The sequence below is a fragment of the Aulonocara sp. 'chitande type north' Nkhata Bay genome, linkage group LG2 (assembly GCF_057382095.1).
Source record: "Aulonocara sp. 'chitande type north' Nkhata Bay isolate Kocher_YH1m ecotype deep benthic linkage group LG2, A_spYH_male_GT1.1, whole genome shotgun sequence".
In the NCBI taxonomy this organism is placed as follows: Eukaryota; Metazoa; Chordata; class Actinopteri; order Cichliformes; family Cichlidae; genus Aulonocara; species Aulonocara sp. 'chitande type north' Nkhata Bay.
The window spans coordinates 17,843,598-17,869,512 of NC_141345.1; the positions used below are offsets into that span (position 1 = coordinate 17,843,598).

At 41.0% G+C, this 25,915-nt stretch overlaps 1 protein-coding gene across 2 annotated transcripts in view; it reads right to left on the minus strand.

Moving 5' to 3' along the window:
- Positions 1-25,915, minus strand: part of psd2 (pleckstrin and Sec7 domain containing 2) — a 40,171-nt gene that overhangs the window by 4,951 nt on the left and 9,305 nt on the right. Inside the window, exons 2-10 of one of the 2 annotated variants that reach the window (XM_086306604.1) lie at positions 24,982-25,549; positions 23,588-24,325; positions 7,286-7,474; positions 6,781-6,861; positions 5,874-6,001; positions 5,448-5,506; positions 627-716; positions 408-451; positions 86-276 (exon numbers count right to left, since the gene is read on the minus strand). In XM_086306604.1, coding sequence (XP_086162730.1) covers positions 86-276; positions 408-451; positions 627-716; positions 5,448-5,506; positions 5,874-6,001; positions 6,781-6,861; positions 7,286-7,474; positions 23,588-24,325; positions 24,982-25,469 — 2,008 coding nt within the window. In that variant the 5' untranslated portion in view covers positions 25,470-25,549. The remainder of the gene's footprint in view (positions 1-85; positions 277-407; positions 452-626; positions 717-5,447; positions 5,507-5,873; positions 6,002-6,780; positions 6,862-7,285; positions 7,475-23,587; positions 24,326-24,981; positions 25,550-25,915) is intronic. The other variant, XM_086306610.1, reaches the window with a different exon arrangement.

Consider the following 25,915-nt stretch of genomic DNA (forward strand, 5'->3'; position numbering starts at 1 on the left):
AAACACAAAGAAAGCTCTTGCTTTATTACTATTTTTCTTTATCATAAAGGATTTGCTAACTTGAGTCAAAAATGTGTGTACTCACTGCGTTTGCCATCCATGTCGGCGTGGCTTTTCCGGGTCAGCACGCCATGCTTGTAGGTGACGGCATTTAGGAGAATGGGAATGGCAATGAAAGGGTTACTGCCGTCCGTTACCCTAGCAACACGTTTACTCCCGCCCTCACATTGCTCCTCCACCAGTTCTGACAGACTCTTCCTCAGCTCCTCCTCCTCACTGCACACACACACACACACACACACACACACACACACACACACACTGAAATGTATTCAAGTGCACTTACTTCAAAAAACATGCATACTACAAATACTTATCCTTTTGATGGGCACAGAACACATACTCACACTGCCCACTCAAGCTTCTCGTTCTTGATCGAGTTATACAAAACCTGTGCAGGCAACAAAAGAGGGGACTTGTGAACATTTTCTTTAAAAAAAAAAAAATAGACTACTGGGTTGGAATGACAACACAAACTTTAGTCTGTGGCTGAGAATAAATGAATAAATAACAATCAAGCTGACTCAGTCTCCTGTTGCTGTGCTACTTCAGGACGAGATCTGTACCTTTAATAAATCTTTGGGAAAGTCTTTGCTGTTGTTGAGACCTTCTAGATTACTGATAAACTGCTGACAGGACATCTTCTTCCCAATGTTCTGAGGAGAGGAGAACACACCAAGAGACAGAGAGAAATGAACAAACAACAATTTAATGATTTTTGGGGGGGGCATGTGTATGAAAAGGTTTTTTTAAAATATATTATTATTTTTTTAAAGAAACTGGTGCTTTACACCGAGTTTTATCGACTCCAATGTCGATGCAGATTAGATTCTGTTCACTGGGTGGCAGTGTTATACAGCTGAGGTACTACCGCAGTGGTAGTGCCTATATTAGAACATATCAAGCACACCTTTTACCAGCGTTTTGACCTCTAATCACGATGCCTCATGATTAGAAGGGAGATGTTTCTAACCTGAATAGACACAGAAGTGGAAATAAAACTGATCTGAAACTGATGTGATTCACACATTCCTCCAGGGAGGCTACATAGCAGGCAAGACAGCCCAGTTCCCTTTTCCAGCGAAAACAGAAATTATTCAGGATGTGATCTGACAGGCAGTGGAAAATGTTTTATTCTCTCTTTACTGGTATGATCCACTAATGGTCACAAGAAGATAATACTCTTACAACTTCACTGAATGATCAGTTTTCATTTAAGCAGCATAAATACCAACCAAACTTAGGTATTTAAATACTTTTGTCTCACTGAACGAAAGTATTTAAAAACCTACATTTTAAAAATATGACTTCAATTCTATTGTCAGCTGACAAAAGGAGGAGCATTTGTGAACGAGATGAGTGTTAGTACTGTACGTATACTTACCACCTGCAGGGGCAGAGAGAGACCAGGGGACCAGATATGGTTAGCAGAGGATGGATTTGAAAAGGAGGGAAAGAGATTGAGAAAAGAGAGGATTTTAATTAGAGAAGGCCTATTAAGTAAAACTACTATTAGCAGGAGGGTGAAGAAAAGCAAAGCAAAAAGCCTATGATGGATCATGTTATGCAGACCACAGTGTCCCTGTTTTTAGAAGGGAACAGACGAGACTACAGGAGGAGAGGAGAGACAGAAACAGGTCAGAAACTAGGCCGGGGAGGGGAGAGAGAAGCTGGGACAAAAGCACAGAAAGAGAAGGGAAAGAAGAAGAACTATACCTAAAAGAGGACATAGATAAAGACATGGCATTGCTGACAAAGGCCTGTATTTACACTCTGTTGTCTAATTCAGTTTTCAGTCCTGTGAGGCAAGACCTGAATGTCAACAACCTACATGTTTTGGGGACTCCAGACTCATTTTAAAAAAAGTCCCTGCCGGAGGTCCACTTTGGCTATGTTTGTATCTTCCTGAAAATCACCTTTCACTGATAATTACATATAGCTTTGATCTGGATGGGTCGATAATACTGCCTTTGGGAGGTGAAGGACAAGAAATCTTTCACTGTCAAAGCAAATGTGAAAGCTATTTAGCGAACGTCAGCTAGTTTATCTAACTTTGATGCAGAGGTGGGACCAAGTCATTGTTTTGCAAGTCTCAAGTAAGTCTCAAGTCTTTATCCTCAAGTCTCAAGTCAAGTCTCAAGTAATGTCAGGCAAGTCAGAGTCGAGTCTCAAGTCACTGGTGTAAAAGTCCGAGTCAAGTCACAAGTCTGAAATTTTGAATTTCAAGTCCTTTCGAGTCATTAAAAAAAAACCCAAAAAAAGCATGTTGCAGTTATGCTAAATGTAAATATTAGACCATGTAATTTTAAAATCTGTGTTTTTCTCAACACATGACAAAATAGTGAACTTAGAAAATATACACAAATTGTGAAATTGCACCTCTTTAGAATGCAGCTCAATTAAACCTAGCTCCAAGAATAATTTTCACCGATAGTTCTGAGATAAGCTGCATGTTATTCTTGGATGCGGTTGTAGGACCGGCTTTAAAATCGCATGACAAAAATATCATACACATTAAAAAAAAACTGCATCACCAACGTAGCCTGGAAAACATTTGCTAGTTAGATGAAGTCAGCTATCTCATCGTAGCATATTTATATGCATATTTATAATCATACGGTTCTTGGAGTGAGTGCATACACTCATGAAGTTTAGTAACTTCCAGTCACTGCAACAAGCCCAGGTACAGTTTACCGACGGATGGGTGCAGGACCTTGAAATGCACCGTGTAGAACGAAAGACCATCGTACGTATCATAAGTTTACCAGTCTCACAAATCGTCGTCATAAATACACATTCGTTAACCGTTTATTAATAGGACCTTTGAGCTCAATGGTAATTAATTAGTAGTGGAAATAATTTCTGGTACGCATCACAGAAATGTAGCAGTGACAATAATACTGTATGCTGTAATCGTACTGGGCAATTAGTGATACAAAAAACCTGTTTTATCCTGTGAATAAAAGTATATGTTTTTGTCAATGTACCATAATAACAGAAGCGAAACGCAATATTGTGTCAGGACAATTCACTATTTATGCACAATAAACAAAGGAGCATAGCGCGACAATTTCTGTTCAGCGCCAGACTTGCTTGTAACCTATATCACCAATTATGTTAAGAAAATGACGTATTAACTACAACAGCAGACTGACCTTTGTGGAAATGCTTGGAGCAGACTAACCTGTGAGCTGGAGTGTTCTGGGACGTTATATTTGATCTTTGAATGGCTGCAATCCAGGCCATCCGTCGCCTGTTTGTCACTTCGGAAACATGGCTCGAACAATTTCTCTTAAACGTCGTAATCCGATAACAACCGATCTCTTTACCCGTCGGCTTCCCGTGGCTGTCATGCGACCGGCTATTGCAGTTAATAATACAACAGCTTCTTGACATTTTTGTGTTTCTTTTTATCGCTGTGTAACTGATTTTAATTGAAAGCCTGCGTGCGCTAGTACTTCTTGCCACGAGTTCCCAGAATCCTTTGCGGTTCTACCCGTGAATGACGTCACATTTTCAATCTCTATATAATATGCGTGTTAAATTTTATATTTGGGGTGAAATTTGAGCTGGGCGATATGAGATTTTTTCATATCACGATATGTTTTTTTCATTTCAGGCGATAACGATATCTATCACAATATAAGCCAAATAACTATATTTGTAAGATTTAAATGTGCCGTTGCTCACAAGTAAAATGTGAAATAATCAGCAGCTTGTTTTTATTTAAATATTTATTTCCCATAATAAGTTCAACAGGGTAGATGTACTTAAGGAACATGAGACTTTTTCAGATAAATAAAGGCAAATATTGCAAACTACACAAAAGGCAGCCGCTAAAGCGTTTAAGTTTCAAAATAGAACAAACGAAACAGACTAAATTGTCAATTCCACTTAGAAACAAAATATTAATTCTAAAAATAAATCTTAGTTTGTTTTACAGAAGAACAGACAAAACTGACTAACTTTTGTCAATATCAAATAAACTGAGAACTAAAAGGAAATTCTCAATCTCTCCTTGTTGTATAGCTGAGCTTTTCAAACAGTTTTAACAGTTACTTTAGTCTGACAAAAGCCGAATGACGAATTAGCGCTTCCAGTCAGAGACTGAGGCTACGTCCACACGTACACGGGTATTTTTGAAAACTGAGATTTTCCGTTTTCGTTTTAAAAAATAATCCCGTCCACACATAAAGGCAGAAATGAAGGAAAACGCTGCTATGAACATGCCAAAGCAGCAGGTGGCGCTAGATTCCTAACCGTGCCGAAATGTTGGCCAATCAGAAGTCTAGAAGCCTCGGTGGGAAAAAGTAAACAAAGCTGGGGCATAGAAGCAGAACCGAGTCGTATGTGTGGAGGGACAGTAACTGTGTGTATATGTAAGCATTTAAACACTGCAGAGAGTAGAATTAACAGTAACAGTATTGTAGAAATTCATTTCACCGAAACAATAACGTGGCGCACAGTGTGACGCATGCTCCAGTTTATTGTATTTCCAGACTTGCTTTCGGCACCATTTACAGTGCACGCTACTCTGTTTTTTGTCAGACTTGAAATAGCCGAAATACCTTCACACTACGGAACTTCTATGGCTCTTCCGTTTGACAATCTCTCCGGCATTGGAACCATCATCTGTTTTCTCTTCGGTCACGCTCGGTTGATTTTTCTAGTCGGCACACTCATTTCCTCCATTACCCGCTGGCTGCTTCCCAAACAAACACACATGCGGCTTGGCACTTGTGCTGTACGTAACAAGCCACGCGACGTGACGCTGCGGCTGTGATTGGTTCGGCTCTGTGCTACTTAATTTGGATTGGCTGACCTTTTTTTTTTTTTTTTTCTTTGAGGACAAGAGCGGCGAGGTCTATCGCGATAGCTTAATTTCTCTATCGAGTAAAAGTTATATCGCGATACATATCGTTATCGTTCTATCGCCCAGCTCTAGGTGAAATATCAAGTCTTTTCAAGTAAACCGGTTCAAGTCCAATTCAAGTCCCAAGTCATTGGTATAAAAGTCCAAGTCAAGTCACAAGTCTTAGAACATTTTTTCAAGTCAAGTCTAAAGTCATAAAATTAATGACTCGAGTCTGACTCGAGTCCAAGTCACACCTCTGCTTTGATGCATTCATTAGTGTCAGGGTCACTGTAGTCAGTGTTCTAGGGCAGCAGCAACAAACCAGTAACACTTTAGTTAGCGTTCCTTGTTCTGATGGGACTGAACAACTAACCAACATTTTGTTAAAGCTAAGCTTGCAAAAACAACAGGTAGATAGCAGACCTCACAGGTGGGCTTTCTATAGCAATATGAAGTCACATGAAGAGTGATTTAGACAAATGAAAGGTTGTTAATTCTGGGAATCAGAATGTCAGAGAAATACAATACATACATGTCCATGCAGATCTGTGTTGAGCAGCATGAGGGCGCAGGTCAATGTGTGGGCTCCATCTGTAAAGGGACAGTACACATGGCTGAGGTCCGCTAAATGTCACACCACTTCTTTCCAAGCACACACACTCATATAAAAACAATAGTGTACAAAATCAATGTACATACAGTTTTTCAGCACACGTCTGCAGTGCTGCACAAAATATATCTACACACTCAAATAATATCATCTGGTGCTATAAAGTGATTTGCAATAGTTACATTTTAAGAATTGAAATGCACCAGCTTCATCACTGCAATGCAAAACTATGGGCCATGGACATTTAGTCAACTGTTTTCTACATGGACACCAACAACAGCCATTTTTTTTTGTCTTTTTTCACTTTCTGATTATAATACTGTTACCCTTGATTATCTTTATCATCACCTTCACAGCTCTGACCTTCAGAGGTGGGTGTCTGGGGGTTACAGTGGCAATAGCGTCTGGAGAAATGGACAAGGACCCGCTCTCTCTCCTGGGTTTCGCCCATCAGTGGAAAGGCCTTTAAGAAGTTCCTGCCACACATGAACAACCTTATGAAACATTTTTCTCAAAAAAAACCCAAAACTTCAACAGTTAGTCCTGCTTTTTAAAACTCAGGTCATTGTGGCATAGTGCAGTATGGTACAGGTTCCACATCTAAACTGTAAATAAATCAGAGGGGATCAGTGTCAAAATCATTGATTGATTTGTCAACTGACACTTTTGTTAAACAACAAAAGCATATTATTATCACAGATCTGAGCATTTTCTGTTTTTGTTAACTGTGCTAAATTTAAAGTTATTGGGCATCTTTCTTTGCCTTTAGACAACAATTCTGATGGCAAAAGAGCCAAACGGGACAGGCAAAAAAAAAAAAAAAGTTATTATTCTAGGGAAGCCATCTTGGTAGCTGACATCTTTTTTTCAGATTTAGATACAGATGATGCATCTAAAAAAATTTTTTTCAGAATTCATCACTTTGGCTGAATGTACTTTGAAGATCCAGAATATGTAAAGATCCCAACAGTACCAAAATGAATGCAGGATGTCACTTTTCATCAGCATTGTTCACTCAACTGAAAGTCCTGCACTGAAGGCAGCAGTCTGAGACAGCAACATGTCAGATACAAGACCGTGATGTACTCTGCAGCTGTCAGCTACACCAGCTAACTGTACTGAGCACGACAGCTTGATTAACACAAAGCTAATGTGTTGTGAAGAGGGAATGTGAAGAACACACACAGCCTAGGTGCATGCACTAATAGCTCTACCATCACACATTCATCACCTGCCAGTGCTGAGTGGGCATTACCTCAGGGCGCGATCCAGCGACAAGCCAGAGAAATCAAAGAAGCTCAGGTACTCTGATGCCACCATCTGGCTGAACTCATTACTGCAGGGAGACAGAAAGCACATCAACAAATGTTATATAAATGTTTGATAACACTATGTTACAGCCAGACTAAGGGTGTAACTCCCCTGTGATTAAACGGAACTTCATTATATTTTATTTCAAATTACAATACAGTTATATTTACCAACAAAACAGTTAAAACCTGACTTGTTGCGCCCTTATTTTTGTGTGCCTACTGGGAAATATTTATAGATAATGGATACACATTCAGATATGAACACACATTGAGGAGTGTTTAATGAAACTTTTTTCTGTTTTGTTTGTTTGTTTGTTTGATTTTTACATCCATCATCTTTGTGTCTCGTGGATATGGAACACTTGTGGCAAGCCCACAAACCTCCCTGTATTGGACCATCACACCAGAGTGTGTGTGCCTGTGTTAACTGTCTGTATGCATGCTCACTTCTTGCCCAGGTGTCTGGCCACATCGCAGCGTTTGAAGCCCTCGAGGTGATAGAGGCGCTTGGCAAGCCTCTTCGCAGCCTCACAGTCAGCTCGGCAGCCATTGGCCAGAGTATCCGTGCTCCCGTGTTCCAGACTGCCCAAATCACACTCATCTGAGTCAGACAGCCCGTCTGTGAGGTTGGCATCGCTGAGGAGGAGAACACACACACACATGTAAAAACAAACACACAGTCGCACACACAAGCAGGTACCCAGGGTAATGAATGGAACGCATGCCCATTATGGACACCCACTCACTCACAGCTAAACAGAAAAAGCTCAACTGTGAAGCATAAAACTCAATTACATAAACATATGCTCACATGCACAGAAAAACAAGTCAAATGAGGTTCAAATGACTTGTTATGGCAGTGACCCACTTTCACTGTCACTTAATGTCCTACTTTGATGCAGTGGATATGATGGCTGATTATACAGCTGAAGCTGCTTTCACCTGCCCCAATCTCCTCTAAAAAGCCCCACTAATCTCAGACCGTGGACCACTAAGATAAGGGTTTTCTTTATGTTATAGCCCTTTAATATAGCCCTTTAATTCTACCCTTCTATTTTGGGAAAATGCAGCTGGGAAGTTAGTAAAGTAAGCTTCTCAGAAGTGACCAAGTAATGCTCCTTCCCTGGCCTCGATGGTAGCTTTCCCCAAACACCCAAATGTGCTAGTTAAACGCCCTTTGCAACCTCCTTGTCTATCAGTCAAATGTCTATTCCAGCTGTGAATGAGTCTGTGTGAGAGTATGAAACAAGGAGTTTATGCCAAAAACAGAATGCACTTAGTCACCCCTGCAGGAGTAATAAAGGTGAAGAACAGATAAAGTGAGTGTTGAGAACACGACAGAACGTGCTGTTTTCAGCGTAAAGTAATAACTTGCACAGGCTGAATCGATGACAGATTTCCAACACTATGCACCATGGTAACAATACATGGTAATGTTTCAAACTGAAATGTGTTAACCGTTGCTGGAATATACCATTTTATAAGCAGCCTGAACTGATTATTAAGCTCTTTTCTATTTCACCCAAGTGAGTTACTCATTTAAGCTTATGCTTAAACATAAAATAAATAAATAAATAAATGAATCATACTTTCAGCCAGTAAAAGCCTAAGTAGAAGGATGTAAAACCACTGCAGGGGAAAGCATGCTCAACAGGCCTAAAGCTGCATAAATATCATTCATGCTCTGATCCTAGTGATCTAACACAAATTTGATGTTTATATGAATAAAGTCAACTTCATTCAATTTATTAGAAGTTCCACATGTATTGTCCAGGGCATCGATATAAATGGAATACATTTGACAGGGGTGGACGGGCATAAAAGCTTTTAGCCTAGTGATTTAGCACTGTACATTAAATTGGGGGAAGTAAAAACTTTTAATCTTTATATACCTTTTATATAACCAGGAAATGGAGCTCTTCAGATTTAGAATCTCTTAGGCAAGAGCTTCCTGGCCAACACAGAAACATTAACCTATGATTAACCTAACATGTTTTTGATTGCAGGGGAACCCAGAGCTGACAGACTGAACAGAGAAGGCCCATGCACAGGTTGAGACATAGGACCTTCTTGCTGTGGGTAAACAGTGCTAACTTGCTTAACCATCATGTTGCAACAAAATGATTTTAAAAAACTGACACAGCAGCAGGAGCTGATGTTCTGACTTTTTAATCACTAGTATGGGTCATGCTTCAGAAAGACACTAAATTATACATTTTGCAAAATGAAACTTAAAAGCATCTTTCATCAGACCCTCCCTGTCTGGCAAACGCAGACATATTTCAAACACTGCACTGTCCAGCTTGTAAAACAGGATTTGGCGTTACAGAGTTTTACTCTGAGGACATCAGCAGGTTTCTGAGGCTTTCAGTCACAGAAGACACTACATAACTTCTGAGTAGCACCATGACAGCTAGGCTGAGTCTCATGCTACAGTTGGCAACCTTTAATAAATAAGGGCATTACTGCAGGCTGTGATGAAGGCTACTGGGGGCTGAAGGAGAGTTTAACAGTCTGTTTATTCAAACAAAAGGCCCCACATGCTCTGTGGCTGTTAAACTGTTGTAAAGACAGCATAGATAATCAATGCAGAGTATTAATTAGTGCCCTGCTTATGTATTTATGACTTACTGTGGCAGCTTGACTGATGTTATATCCACTGTGCTGCACTGCACTACATACTTTGCACACTGTTATGCACGCCAGAGTCAATCAGTGGGAAGCTGTGTAGCCTTTTTACTGGCATCTTAATAAACAGTGAGGATTGTTTTTGATTCCAAGTCATTTCTGTGACTTCTGTGTGTCGATAGAGACTTGACATTTCTCCACATGTGATGTGCACGTCTGTAAGACACTTGCTCCATCCAGACCCCACAGGCAAAGTATTGGTTAAAAGACAGCATAGCGCCCATCCATGACAAAAGAAAAAAAAAAAAAAAAGCAAATGGAAATGATACACCACTCGCATGTTTACCAGCATCCTGATGACAAATGAGGTACACGCATTCACCTCCGTCAGTCTCAGCAGCATTTCTTCATTTCCTGCTGGTCTCTGCATCCGTGATGCGCCGCCAGCAGCCCCAACAGATGATTCAGATGTCTTTGCATAATGTGATCAGCCCAATTTCATTACCCTCGTAAATTCAATACATTAGGCACTGCTGTCGTAAAGGATTAGTTGGTTACTATGGATACAGCGGAAGCTAAGTGTCCCACGCTACAGGAAGAAGAATGAAAGTGGACAAAAATCCAAAGCTACAGGCGAAATCACAAATGACTAGTTTCCATAGCTAAGACTCAGTCCCCTGACTTCACGCACTTTAGCTGACTGTGTGCTACACCCATACAGCTCAGTACCACAAAGGACTCTGATTTCCCTGCTCCAGGCAAGGATCCACTTTCATGTCTTGGCTGATTCATTAATCTCATAGAATCATCATCTGGCCCTTGATCTGCTGGGGCCAATTTGCCTTGGTAGCAACAGACTATTACCCCCATAAACAGAGTACCCAGAGTCACAGGATACATAAACTTCTTAACTACCAAGAGTTGGGTCATACAAACTTCTCCAACTTATCATAGCAAAGCATCACTTCCAAGAATGACAACAAGATTGCAGATAAAGCCAGCAGAAAATGGCCACTGACAGCGTGCAAAGGCTCAGCCTTGGGGACAGGGTGGGGAGTTTCCGGGAGGAGTAAAACTAGCTGCTCTTTGGAGTGGAAAAGGGGCCATCAGATCTGGTTTAGGGATGCGATTAAAATGCTTCCTGCACAGCTACCCCATAGCCAGCTCCTCATCAATACACAACTCTCACCCACAAAAGCTTAGTTACTTGAGACACAAACAATTAGATGAAGGGAAAAAATTCATAACAACAGGCAAACATGTTGATATACACCTAATAAAATGAGTGTGCCAGACCATTAAAACAATATCCAGCCTGGTGTTAGCAGTGAATGTGCTTTCGCTTGTCTGATCATATTAATTCACTGCATTCAGAACGTCCTTATAAATCATTCAAAACTCATATCAGTCGTGGGGCTAAATTGCTAAAACGATGCCAGTCTCCCTCCCGTGCAACGGTCTCTGGCACACAAACACAAAATATTAGTGAGAGGGACACAGTATTAAGTGTCAGCTATCTAGTGCAGGTCTTTTGTGAAAAAGACACTCAGAGTTACTGAGGGCCAAGTGGCACACAGCAAAGCTATTAGTCTATGTGAAGGCACAATTTTGTATCCCCAGGCCAGTCTTATTCAGTCAGTGTGACCGCCACTCAGTCTGCGCTCGTGTCTGTGTGACTGTGTCATACTCAGAGCATGATAGGACATGTCTCTGACTCACATGCTAATCTCTTTAGCTGTGTACTACCCGTGCCCACAGCTACAAGGTGTGTCTGTGTAAGGTGTGTGTGTGGGTGTGTGCATGAGGGAGGAAGCGGAGGGTCCTAAATACATCTTGGATGAGTGTAATTACCAATTATGGGGTAAACCAAATTGTAAAATTCTGTGATTTTACAGGCTCTTCTTTTGCTTTTATATAGCCTACACTGATCTATGGCCAAAGTGATGTATAGCAGTAGAGGCAAAAGTAAAGCTCTGTGTGTAGTTGTGCAAGCGTGTCAGTGAGGTCATCTGTTTCAACTTTTAGATTGAGTCTTGGCAGAAAATGAAACTAAAAACAAATGTAAGAACGGAACCTAATACAAACAACAAAGGCACCTCTGTGAATAAAAACACTCGTTACCATTAGTTCAGTGAACCGATGACAGTAGCAGCCTTTACTGTTTATTAATAAACAAACAGAATCACACACATTACTGATATTTGCTCTTTTCCGTAGGGTATAACACTGGTGGCTGCTACAACAAATCAGCCGTACTGATTTTATAAGAAGCAGGCAGGTGACAGCAATCAGGTCTTTGGCTACAAACCATTTATTACATATTTTAATACATCACTAGAACTGAATCCAACAATAACTGATTAAGACATTAATCACTTGATCAGTAAGCTAGTGATAAAGTGACTTATTTTTAATCATTTTCCACTTAATCAGAGGGGTGGTGTTTTTAGTTTTGGCTCTTCGTTTCCTACCACTGTAAACCCATCAACCTGAACTTGGCAGCTTATGATCTGTCATATCTTCAATTAAATACTGAACTGAACTCTGCTGTACCCACGACATCAAATAATCTATCTAGCAATAGGTGAATTATTAAAACAATAATAATAATAATTCCAGCAGATTTGTTTTTTTTTTAATTCAAATGAAAAGTAATAGCTAACCCAGTCCAGCACATCGTCAGCCACGTGCCACATTAGATTAAAATACGGTTTGTCTTTTTCTTTTCTTTTCTACCATAAATATGCCTTTCTATGAATATTATTCTAGTATCATGGGAATTTTTCGCCAGGGTCAACTTACACCACAGCTACCTCACTATTTCCATTTTGCCACGCAGCATAATTGTTAATGTACCCACCCATCTGGAGATCAGAGCTTTAAAAGAGTTTAGAGAGATAAAGCCAAGCTTACAGGAGTTGCAGCAAAAAGTCGAAGTGAACATCATATTCCTCTTTCCACATCTCGGATCTTGGAAATTAGCGGTTAAAGGCGTGCTACGGTCCGACCGCCTCATCGTCCAGTATTCGGTGAACTGTGCATCGGCCCGGCTTGGTGATCTAACTTTCAGCCAAGTCAAGTTCTATAAAATCGCAGCGTATTCAGAGACGATCAGTGACACTGCTGTGTTATTCCACTACAACGCGAACATGCACGGAGTGTGTTTGGAGGGCTTTCCTTGAAGTTTCTTGGTTGGTCTGAAAGCTCCATTGAAGGGAGGATGTTGGGGGCGGAGCGAGCACTGGACAGACTTTCTTTCTGATGAATAGCGCTGTTCCTAGTGGTGGCTTTACAATGGCCCTGTGTGTCCCAGCCAAGACAACTTCCTCTGCATTATAGGGCTGAGAGCCAGCAGATCAGTCCAACGCCAGCTGGACGTCCTGTTTTCTTAAAGTTCATTAAGTCGCAAGCAGTTAGTAGATGTGAGGATTTCTGTGCATGCTCAAAGGTAAACGTAAAGCCACCTGAGCTTAATATGACAAAATATGACTGGTTGGCTCTACTTTTCAAGAGTTTATCACCGGATAGAGAAAAATCCAAGCGTAATGTCCATGTGTAATGAACAATGAGACATTTAGCTAAAAATATCTACAGATATAACAGAGGTTAAAAAGAGGTGGGAGACTGATGGTTGCTATGTAAATATAATTTAAATGAGACAAAAATAACCCATCATGTAAAGCACACAAAACCACAGAGTAATATTAGTACATTTGCTAGCTAGAACACAAAGGCCGCTTTCTGATCTGATGGAAAGAAGCACAGAAAAAGAAATGACAAGTGTGGTAGGACTCGACTTAAGAGGTCAAAGAAGTGCAGGAGACTGATGCTGTCCAGTGTAGCAAGTGATTTATTCACCATTTTGTGACCCAAACAATATTTACAAAAAAACAAATAAGAAACTCAACTCTATAATTAACTCAGTTCAAATAAACATAACTGAACTTAAATCAACAGACATTAAGGTCAAACTGCACACAGCTACACTGACCTGAACCTTTCTTTCTCGAAACACCTGAGTTCTTCTGCTTAAAATAGTCCACTTAACCAAACAATTTCTCCTCTGGACTATTCCATTAAGTAGGTAGGTAAGATGAACATGATTATATTCAAACCTCTACTACTCCTCTTTACTGGCAACATAAACTCTGTGGTGTAATCAATACATATTACAACAATAAATCTATTTCTTCATAAACCCTCTAAACTCAACTTTATTAAATTATAAGAGTTCTTCCCCTTCTGCACTTGGTCTCTTCCTGTGACCTCAGACAAACCCAGAAGGTATAAAGCAGGAAGTAAAACTACATCTCCTCCTTTTGTTTCTGGAAGACAGGTAGGTAAGGTAAGTTCTAAACAATACCAATTAACAGTTGAAATAAATAACATGTTAACTTAACAAACTTGTAGGAATTGATTTAAACCAAGATGTTATATTATATAATCTGTAAAAGTGCAAAACATAAACAAACCCGGGATAGTAGATGTTTGCCTATTGCAGACCATATATGAAATATGGTTAAATCAAAACAAGAATGTTAACTAAGAATATAGACAAATGGTCTTCTCACCCACTTTATCACAACAAGCATCTGTATTGATAAAAGTAAAAAATCAGGAGATAGGGTGTGGAAATCTTTTTAAAAAAGCTATATATATTATACACTTTATTAAGTAGACCTGTTCTACAGGTGATATCTAATCAACCAGTCACAGGACAGAAAGTAAATGCATTTACACATGTAGACGTGGTTAAGACGACCTGCTGCAGTTCACACTGAACATGAACGTGGTTGTTGATGTGTTTCAGAAACTAATAATCTGCTGGGATTTTCCCACACAACCATTTCTAGGGTTTACAGAGATTGGTCAGAAAAAGAGAACCTGTGCAGTGAGCAGCAGCTTTCCCTTGATGAAAATACATTGATGCCTGACTTCAGGAGAATGGCCACAACTGCTCTGAGCTGATAGGAAGGCAACAGTAACTCAAATAACTACTTGTTACAATCAAGTTGTGCAGAAGAGCATCTCTGAACACACATTTCATTGAGCCTTGAAGCAGATGGGCTACAACAGCAGAAGACCACAGAATACGTGCCAGCTAAGAACGGGTGGTGTAATGGTGTGGGGGCAAGATAGACAGCGCACAATGTGCTTTGAGGCAGCAGCCAAGAAAGCTGTAGTCCGCGTCTGTGAATACCCGTGTGTACACCTGTGTGCATACCTGTGTGGATCAGCATGCTTGCATTCCAAAGGTTTCTCCATGTAACGATCTGCTAGGGAGTGTGGGGAGCCACAGCCCCGTCCTCCAGGGTATGAAGCAGGTATGGAGGAGATCAAAACTCCAGACATCCAGAGGCCCCCAGAACACAAGAGACCAAGGAAGACCAACAGTGGGGCAGCCGCGCCACTGTCCCAGTAAGAGCTGAGGAGAGTCCCAGATGAGGGCTCACTCAGCAGCCGCGGAGCAGAAGCCAGGGGGAGTTGCAGTGACGCGCCCGTGAGCTCCGCCGGCAGCCAGCTGTGCCTGAGTGACCGAGCCCCAGGCCGAGAGGCCGGGGGCACCCCACCTCCGAAGTGGCCCGAGCGAGCCCCAGGCTCCAGGCCCCGATAAGCGGCCGCCAAGGAGTGAGCCGGTGTGTACCCGGACGCCCACCCCCAGACACAAAGAACCACCAACGCACCGACACCTGAGGGAGTCCGCCACTGGAAGGGAAAGTGGTGGTGGGTAGAGATAGGCCTCCAAACCTTGGAGGGCCTGAGATGTCCCCAGAGAGGTGGCGTCTGATACCCAACCTGACATATAGACACAGACATGCAGGCACACACAGACACAAACATCCATTCCCACCCTCATGCTCTCATATGCACTTACTCCACACTCAACCAACGTGGAGACAGACATAAAGAGACTCTGTCCCCAAGCGTACTCTACGAACCGGGTCTAGGTACCCTTGCCCCTGGAGGGGGGAACTGCACCCAGACCCAGGTGGTGTTACCCTTTTCCCTGCGGTGGGGAGAGGCAGACCGCCCCGACTCCGCAGCAGCAGGGAGGCCCCACACTCCAGACCGCAGTCGGACGGCCAACTCCTCCTCCTAGCCCCCCCGCTCCAGCAGGCCGCAGAGAATGGGGGTGAGAGAAGACTCCAAACCTCCCTCCACCCGCTCATTGTAGTGTTGATGCATGTGTGTTCTAAGGTGCAATTAAAACCCAGGAGGGCATGGAGCTACCTGCCAGAGAGCAGCAGGTAAGCGCATAGTCCCTCCTGCTAGCCCTCAATGTCTACGTGTATTTAAAATTGAGAGGTGGGCAAGGTGCATCTAATAAAGTGGCTGGTGAATACAGACAACAACAGTGGCCAGACTACTGTTTTTACACATCTGAACACTAGTCACAAGTCTGTGTTTTTTGGAGAGGCTTCCTATGACTCATGGATAACCTTTGTCATTCACACACAACCACACAGACAGCAGAATTTATAAACCTGTTGTAGCACAAATATGATGCCGCAGCCAACAGCACGTGGGGAAAAAAAAAAAAAGATTCAGCTTTTCAGCTGATGAGGTTTTAGAAGCGAAATGTTGCCTTAAAAACATGTAGCTGATTAAAACAAGCTCTTATTTTATGCATTTTAGTCAATCAGCCAGTGAAGCTTGACTCAAAAAGAACTTTGAGCTCCACCTGCTAAGTTGCAAACATAAGTGAACTCAATACATAAAAAGCCTTGCAAAACAATTTCTTAAAATAGTCTGTTTACCGCTCACATGCGCAAACAGAGGTAAATTGCACTGTTTGCTGTTTGCGTCTTACTCTAAGAATTTGTATTGTATTTGAGCTCTTAATAGGAGTTACTATTACTGTTGACTGCAAGCCCAATTAAACATTGACAGTTGCAAGCCACACAAGACAACGACTGATTGATGATTTAGATGAAACACTGATGCACCCACAAACTGAGGAGAGAATAGAACAACCTAAATTTGTCAATCATTTATACCTTTATAAACACAGCATAGCTAAGTAATACAAAATGACCAAGAAATCCTTCGATCAGCAATAACAACAAAATGAAAAAGGGTGAAAACCTTTAGCGTAGTTTACTGTTTCCATCTTACAAGCTCTTATTCACACACAGAGAAACACACAGGACTCAAAAACCACCTACTCAGCTGTAAACAATGGACAATGGTGACCTCTTTTGGCTGGGTGAGACTAATTATGTTCAGGTGTGGGATTGGGTTTAGTGAAACACTAAACACAGCAGCTTGATCTGACAGCAGCTAAAGATTACCATCTGCTGTAAAATCAGCTACAGTTTGAGCAGTCATGCCAAGAACTGCGCACAAATGTTTCATATGGTCTGCTTTCTCTTCCACTTAGCACATACAGGAAGTGCTGACAAGACGCCTCAGAAGCGAGAAACCCATGGTTAGAAAGACATAATTCAGCAGACACAGTCACTTCTACAGTAGGGTTGTGGGATGTGTCATAAAACAGAGTTGAGCTATAAATAGCCAGGGATAAATATGCTGGTGCTGAAACTATTCAGTTACCATGTGAGTCTGTGGTGAGAGGGTGAAAGAGATTTGTTTGCAAACCTTTTGTGTACGCATCTATTTTTGTGTATGTGGGACTGCATGTGTCCATATCACTGCCTGAGTGTGAGCCAGGAGAGGATAATCTGCAGGATGTTTCAGCAGTGCTATAGAACCTCACTAAGGGTTTTATTCCCAATGTGATATCCTCAAACATATGTGTGTGTGTGTGTGAGAGAGAGAGAGAGAGAGAAAGATTAAGAATATGAAAGACGGATATAAAGGACTCCCATATCTGCATCACTGAGTGAGCTAGAATGTGCGAGCATTAAACACAGTTTTTGTTTATGCATGCTTCTGGCCCACATGTCTTTCATGTGTATGTGTGTTTCTGCGCTCAACACTGTGTATGAAAGAGGTTAGTCCATGCAGTAGAGCTGCTTCTCTGATATGGAAACAAACTGCCTGGCTTTTATCTGCTCTGCTTGATCTGTTAGGCTTGTGAGCCACCAGGAGGAATACGCATACACAATGGAATCACATGTATTCATGCAAATGTTCAGCCATAGAACATTTGTCAAACACATTCATATATGTCCAGACACTGGATCTTTTTTCTTGAGTATTGCACTGCGTGTGTTTGTTTTGAGGGCATGGATGCTCTAGCGCAGTTTGCATTATCACATAATCAGCCTGCATCTAGTTGGCTTCACTGCGTAGATATAGCCTGCTTTATAGTAAGCTGCTGGACAGACAAATAGACTGACCAACAGAGAGTGTGTTTTCATGGCGATTTTAGTCTCCTCTGTGGATTAAGGTTAAGCTTCACTCATGGTCCCCACAGAGCACAGAGCAACACAACTCGTGTGAAGTAACAGTGACTAAGTAACCAAAAAAAAGATGCAATTGACTGTCTAACCCAATGACTGACAGGCTGACAAACTACACAAGTGTACAAGCTCAAAACTGCCATATTACAAAAACTATGGTTAAAAAAGCTGAAAAATATGTAAAAATAAGGTGAGATTAGTAGTATGAACAACTGAAGCAAAACGTGGAGTAACAGCCTTTCAGTTTCATTCACAAAGAGCATGTTAGACATGTGTACATCAGATGTATGACTCAGTAACAGTTTCTGCAGCATTTTGAGACACATATGCCGATCCAACTGCTTCACACTGCATGCCAATGTGTTCTTCCGCAAAGACACACCACTCTGCCTCTTCAGCTGTATTGTCATTTACATTCACTCACTATCACAAGAGATAACAAACATCTGCCTTTCATATTTGTAATATTTAGATTAGTATGAATATAATATAGAAATATGCAACATTAAGGTTTTTGTATTTGTGGTTTTGAGCAAATTTGTATAGCTACATTTGTAGATGATGTACATGCACTGCAAAGATAGTGTATGCTTTCTCAGAGTGGAGCCTCATCACTTCTACTTGTCCAGGGAGCACAACATCTGTTTATAGTGACTGATGTAGCCTAATGAAGCACATTTCATTAAGATGTAGGGTATAAGCAACAACAAATTTGGGAAACATAAAAGAAACTTACTTCTTATCTTTTACTTGTAAACAATGTAACCACCCAGGGGCTTACACAAGCAAAGAAACAGTGGCACTGGCAGAAAATGTGTGTCTTTGCTTATTACATTTATAAAACACACTTTACTTTGGTAAATACAATCTGAGATGAACCTCACCACATGACACATTACGCTGTGTCATTAATTATTTAACAAATTTATTCCAAAATGCAGAAGCAGTGCATGAAAAACAAAATATATACTTATTGCCTCTATTGGAATTAGGATGGTAAGTAGCATCCATGTACTAGTAATCAAACACTCGATAAACTGATCATCAGAAAGTGTGAGTGCCTCTACCAAAGCAGATGTTATTGCAGTTTGCTGGTCTGGAGCATTCAGGGGCGTGTTAACACAATGCCAAGGAGGAAAGACATCAGCAATGATCTCAGAGGAGCAACTGCTGCTACCCAGTCTGGGAAGGGTTATAAGGCCATTTCCAAACAATTTAAGGCCATCATTCTACAATGAAAAATATTATTCACATGTAGAAATCATTCCAGGCAGTTGCGAATCTTCTCAGAAGTTGATGTCCCAGCAAATTCACCCCAAGGTCAAACTGTGAAATGCTCAGAGAAAAGGGCCTCAGTTAGCATGTAAAATGTTAAAGTTTTTGACAGCACAATCAGAAAAAGACTGAACAAGTGTGGTTTGTTTGGAAGGGCTACCAAGTGTCAAGCATGGTGGTGGAGGGGTGATTATTTGGGCTTCTTTTGCAGCCACAGGACCTGGGTACCTTGCAGTCATTGTGCTTGGCTGAAACTGGGTCATGTAACTGAACAATGATCCTCAAGTTACCGCAAGTTATTGCTATTAAGGGTTTCTATAAGCTACTGAATCATGAGGTCTACTTAACTTAACAATTCTATGGTTCTGCATTCTGTCTTAGTTTTGTTAAATAAATAATGACATGGAGTAATATGTCATATGTTGTTGTTCATCTGATGTTGTATTTACCTAATTTTAAGACCCAATTGTTTATTATATCCTGATATGTAAAACCTAAGAACTGACAGAGGGTGTATTATCCTTTAACATTAGTGTACATGCTAAACCTAGGAAAAACAGGGGCTCTAACTGAAAAAAATGTCAGCATTGTCACTGACAGTTATAGCACAGCATGACCATTTTTTTCATACATTTTTGTACATAGCAGAGGTATGACGTCCAAAATCACAACCCTGAAAAATGCAATGCAAAAACACCATAAACACGATTAAATAGAAATAACATCATAGACGAAAATACAGAGCAGAATACAACTCTGAAAAGTGAAGCCAGCGCACAAGTTTCTTAAACTTGCATTTTTTCTAATGGCCAGCAGGGGGCATCTTCTTCGTTTGCAAATCATATAGATATATATATACTGTATATGGTTTTCAGGGTTTTTATCATTAACTCGATTTCCCCAGGTTTTTTCCCGTGTGTTATGAATAAATATTCTTTTGTTTGGTACCGGTTCTGGTTTTATTTTGTTGTATTCATCTGCAGCACCTTAAAGGCCAGTCCGTAAAAATATTGTCGGACACAAACCGGTCCATGGCGCAAAAAAAGGTTGGGGACCGCTGATATAGACACCCAGGGGAAACAGTTCTCCTGTTCTTTTGATCTATTGTATTGTATTGTATTGTATCTTTATTTCAGACATATACAGAAAAAAACAATATATACACAAGTACACATACTTGCATTTACAAATACAAATATATATGTAAATACACACACGTATGTGCTCAGATAAAACAAAAAAAAGAAAATAAATAAAATAAAACAAAGTCTAAATGACATGAAATGACAAATCTATGATGCCAAAAAGACTAATCATTACTTTTACATCATACTGAGTACAAAAAAATGTTCAGTTTTATAAATTATGGTCCAAGTAGCATATGCTTTAGTATGGTCTTATTATAAATAGCAATTTACTACCATACGAGTGTGTGTTATCCCTCGGATTCTAAGTCACCTCCCCTCCTTACTCAAGACATCCAATTTTAAAAACACCACGAAGGCCTCAGACAAACTTCCTGGCATTAGGCTTCAACAGGGGACTTCGCGAATCAGTAGGTGATGTCATTGTGGCTATGTCCATTTTCTTATAAAGTCTATGAGTAGCAGTTGAAACAAAGTTGTTTCAACTGCTACAATTATTTTAGAACAATTTTTTTTCTTATGACTAAAATTCTTAATCTCAGTGAAAATAATGGGCAAAGGTGATTATTAAAAAAACATAATGTCTGCCAAGCTGACTGACTGACTGACTTTAATTTTTTATTCTATGCTCTGCAGCTGCTCGGTCCCGCAGTGAAAAAGGCCCATTGTCCATGACGCCCAAGGTGCCAAAATGTGTAACCACGGCAATTCTCTGGCTACCCACCAGAAAAAAAGGAAGTAGGCAGACAAGAAGAATGAAAGATAAGATATGCTGGTAGGAGAGCAGTGTAAGTGAAATGGAGGATATGTGTGTATGTGTGTCTATGTGTGTGTGTTATAACTAAGATGTGATATAGTGAGATAACATGAATCAAGTGGAGAAATGAATGGAGAGGCAGAAGGTGAGACAGTGAAATACGACACTGTCTCAACGACACTGAATGGCACAGAGAGAGAAGAAATGTAAGGCAAGGAAATTCATTTATCAGTAGAAGGAGTTCAGAAGCACATGATCCATAATCCTTCTAGAGAATATTAAAAGACTAACTTGCACTGGAATTCCTAACAGTTTTAAAGGTTCCCTTTTTAACAGCCTGAAAAACAGCATCTGAATGGACATTAAGAAGTAAATAATTGGAAACTGTTAGTATCTTTAAATCTTAAACTTTCCCTTTAAGACTGACTAGCAGATGTATCCACTCTAGGTTTAAGTGCTCAAATGTCTGGCAGGCTGGCTAGCACGGAGCAATAATCACCCACTTACACACATACACACTCACATTCACTCTAAGACCCTGCTGGGCCGAGGAAAGCTGAAGACGATGATGTCATGACATAAACAATAGCTCATTCAGCTTGGCGCTGGTGGTCAGGAAGCAAGACTGTGCCTAAAGTACTACATCTGTAGACTGGTAAGGAGAGGAGAAAAGAAGAGCAGAACTGACATCCAAAATCCTTCATTCATCCTGTAAGTCATACCAGAGTCTGAGCAAATCCCAGCAGTTAGCTGAGCAGATAATGTCAAAGGTCTGTGCATCTATTTGGCATTCCAGTATGTTTCTAACTGCAGGAACTGTGCAAGGGGGAAGAGCTGATGAACACGCCACAGGGACTGTGTGCACACCAGCGAGGGAGACCTATAGCCAAAGTTCAAGTTACATGTTTTCGCCATATGTTTTGCGTTACTGCTTCTCCCTTCAGTGGCTCTACGTTGTCTCCTTCAACCCATTTTACTACTATTAAGGTAATTAATTGTAAGAAAGTCATGTCAGCTGTTACCGTGTCCCCACAATCCCTCCAGGTCTGGCTTCATGTAACAATGTTACATGTAAAATTTCTGTGTATTTATGGAATTTAATGAAATCTGGTCAAATGAAATGTACTTGATTCGTATACATTCAGTTTATATCAAGCATATTTTCCTTAATGATTAATTATTTGGATAAATAAAGCTTTGATTTTATATATGTGTATTATGATAATAGCTAGAGGTCCATGAAGTACACGGAGTTCATGGTAATTTGGCAAACACATCTAAGCTCTGATAAAACCTGCAACTGAATCAACTTTACATCCACTCAAAGTGTCACAGTTTAAAGGCTAAAAATGTGCTTTTGTTCAGCATGGTATTTCGCTATAACCAAATTTGAACATCAATATCATAAAATATATCATAGTTTCAATACCAAAACTCCACCAAGTTAATGTCTGTGACATTAGAGAGGCAGAAATAAGCATTATTACCATGATCTGTTTCCTTCATAGTGAACCAATATATCAGGTTCCAACCCAACCTGTTACTGGTCAAAATGTCAAAAATGTAATCTTCATCAAGAACGAAACTAGTTCTCTTTGTCGAAAAGCCCAACGAGTTTGTTTTTTCCTGCTCACACAAGTGATTCATTATGCTGACAGGCTGCCATGGATCTTATCTAGTGTAACCCTCCCATAGAAAACCACCACACTCCTCCTAAAATTTGAGTTTCTGTTCAAAAGGTCTTCTGTCATGATGCATAAACCTCTCATTTGACAGTACTGAGGTTATCTCTCTCTATTGTATCCTTTAAGCAAAAGAGGTTGGAGAGAGCAAATAGTCGAGCCACAGTCTGCAGCTCTGGTGAATAAACTCTGTATACATTTACCAGAGGCTCCTCTCATTTCAAATGCAGCAGTCCTGCTTTAACAGTCCCACTGGTTTCATCAAAATGTTAAAGCTTCCTTGTATTGCAACTTTTTGTTTGTTCAGTTTAGCTTAATGCAACATTTGTGTGAATGCAACATTTTTGCTGGAGTGCACAAAACTGTGCAGTCATGAACACTGAAAGACTCAGTTCCTTTATTTTCCAAAAATATGAACATTTTAAGCTAAGTAACGCATGCCTACATTTGTTGCTTCCATCATGGTTATTGTTTAAAGAACTGTCTCAGTTTGCATATGTGGAAAGAGGCGGGCCACCTCTTTTCACCCCAACCAGCCCTCCCTGTCCACCTCTCTAAGGACCTACAGCTGGGCTTCACTTGTTCACGCCACCTACTGGTTAAGCCAAGGTCACATTAAGTTAAGTTAATTACACTTGAGTAAGACATCTGCATAAGGCTTCAACAACCACATAACCTGGAAGCTGTCATCAGTCATTTAAATATTCATTAAACTGTGTTTAACATTGAATGTGTAAAATGACCCACCCACCATGCAAAAACATCCCCATTTTATATAAATTCTTTAATGTATTACACCATATTTTCTCAGGATTGTCATATTTACTTTTTAAACCAAATTCATCCCTTTAGAATAATGTTATTTGGTCCACACATGGAACTAAAGTAAAACTTACCTGACAGAGTTAATCATGTCTCCCTGGCAATCTGTGTGATAGCCATTAGGAATGGCCCAGCGTCCAGGCTGGCTCAACACAAACTCTGATCTGCTCCCAGGTATGGTGGTCCTCAGCGGGCTTCCTCCTACTCCAGCCACTGCTCCAGCACTGTCCCCAGCCCCGAGTTCAGGCCCTGGGGCATCTGTTCCAATCTCAGCCCCTTCTTGCTCCTGAACTGTTGCCAACTCAAGCTCCAGAGGTTCAGGACCTTGTAACAGTGCCCTCTGTTGGATGAGCGGTGTCAGTGGCGCCTCAAAGCTAACACAGCTGTCTGTCTCATCTGTGAGTGACAGAACATCCAGAGAGTCCAGGCTGCTGTAGCAGGTCCCACCCCTGAGCAGGGCAGATTCCACGATGCGCTCAAATGTGGAGCTGAAACCATCTTTGTTGTCCACCCTACTTTTCTCCCTCTCCTCCTCCAACTCTCTCTCGTCTTCCTCCTCTTCATCCTGAATGTTGACCTGCTCGACAATCTGTTCAAAAGCTGAGCTGAAACTGTCCTGGTTTTCTCTGCCATCACCTTCTTTTTGGACCTCTTCCTCCTCCTCCTCCACTTCGGTGTCAGCCTGTTCTACAGTTGTCTCAAAATTAGAGCTGAAAGTGTCCAAGTGTGTTTGTATCGCCCCCTCATCTCCTCCCTCGTCCTCTTCACCTACTTCATCTTCATCGTCATTCCCAGTTATACCATTTGCCAATCTATATCAACAGGAAGAAAAGAAAACATCTGACCTACACGCATGAAAATGGATAAAAATATGCAAAAAAGATCAGTCATCTTGTTCATCTAAAAACACTGTGCTATTTACTACAATATGATACAAAAGCATCGCTATTTCATCCCTTTTTTTAAAAGAAAAAGGTTAGATGTACTTTGCTTTCAGTATGTCTTTATCATTCTGCGTAGTTTTTGCTTGTTATATATGAATCTGCTAATTAGCAGGCACATTTTTCTACCACATGTTGAGCTTTTTACAGACTGCCCTCCACTAATGTCTTTCTGGGACAGTTGGGGAGCTGGGAAATGGTTGCTGTGTCCCTTAGCTCTTTAAATATTTTTCTTCCATTTTTTCAGCTCATTAAGTTGAGGCTTATTGACTATCTATTTTGTAAAATATGAGTAAAGCACATTAGGCTAATTATGTACAAAGGGAACCGCAGAGATAAAACAATTTAACATAAAAAATATTCAAATCACAAAGCACAAAAAACATTGACCAAAAGTGACACTCTTAGGTTATTATAAAAATATAAGGAAGCTGTGTTTGTCTTTTTAGCAATGCAAATTAACAGGCAACATGACACTTGCTTGCTCTGACAGGTAAAGTGGTACAAATAAAATTTTGTCCACTAACCGGCCAGCTTGTTGAGAATTATTTGCCTCCTCTTCTGTGCATGGGTGAATTTCTTCATTTTCCTTCCCCTCCTCTTCCTCTTTCATCTCCTCCGCCTCATGTGTTGTCTCCTCCCCCGTTAAGCTTTCCTCCATATTTATACATCCTCCCCCCTTCGTCCCTTCCCTCTCCCCCTCCGCCTCTCCTTCTGTCAGCTGATGCTCATCCCCGGCCCCATCTTCACACTCCTCTTTCAACTCCCCTTCTCTTCTATCACCTTCCACTTCCACCATCCCTTCTACTTCTCTCTGTGTTTCCCCCTCCTCACTTTCCCTGACGTCTTCTTCTTGTTTTCCTTCATCTGTCTCATCATTTGCACCAGCATCCACCTTGTCCTCATCTGTCTTGTCATGTGTCTCTTTGGGTGGGTCAGTAGTGGTGCTTGTACTGGGCTCTACTGGGTTCTCTGGTGGGGTGGGAGAGGGCAGAGCCTGCCCCTCCTGGGTCATGGTGCCCTTTCCTGCAGGGGATGGGTGACTCTCCACTTAGACAAAAGATGCAGATTAAACCTTAAATTTGGATGTATCCTCTGCAGAGAAAAGAAGAAAAGAAAGATACACCACCATGAACCAGAGCAGTCATTTGATTATTTCTCTTATGACCTCTGCGCTTTCCTCTGCAAGTCACAGAGGTCACTCTTAACAAAGCAGCAGCTGTGCATACGTGTGTTTTTAGGTGTGCAAGCCAGTGTTGGAGAGAGATATACAGTATATGTTGGAACATTATGTCCTCTGCAGCAGATGATCCCAAAACAGCTCTGAAAGGAGGGCGACGAACAGCAGAGGAACACAGGCAGGCACAGAGATTCTCGGCAGATTCCTTATAATAGTAGCTCCTCTTGATCTCCATGGAGATGCCTGCCTTCAATGCACTTAACCCTGTGAGGTCCAAGTCA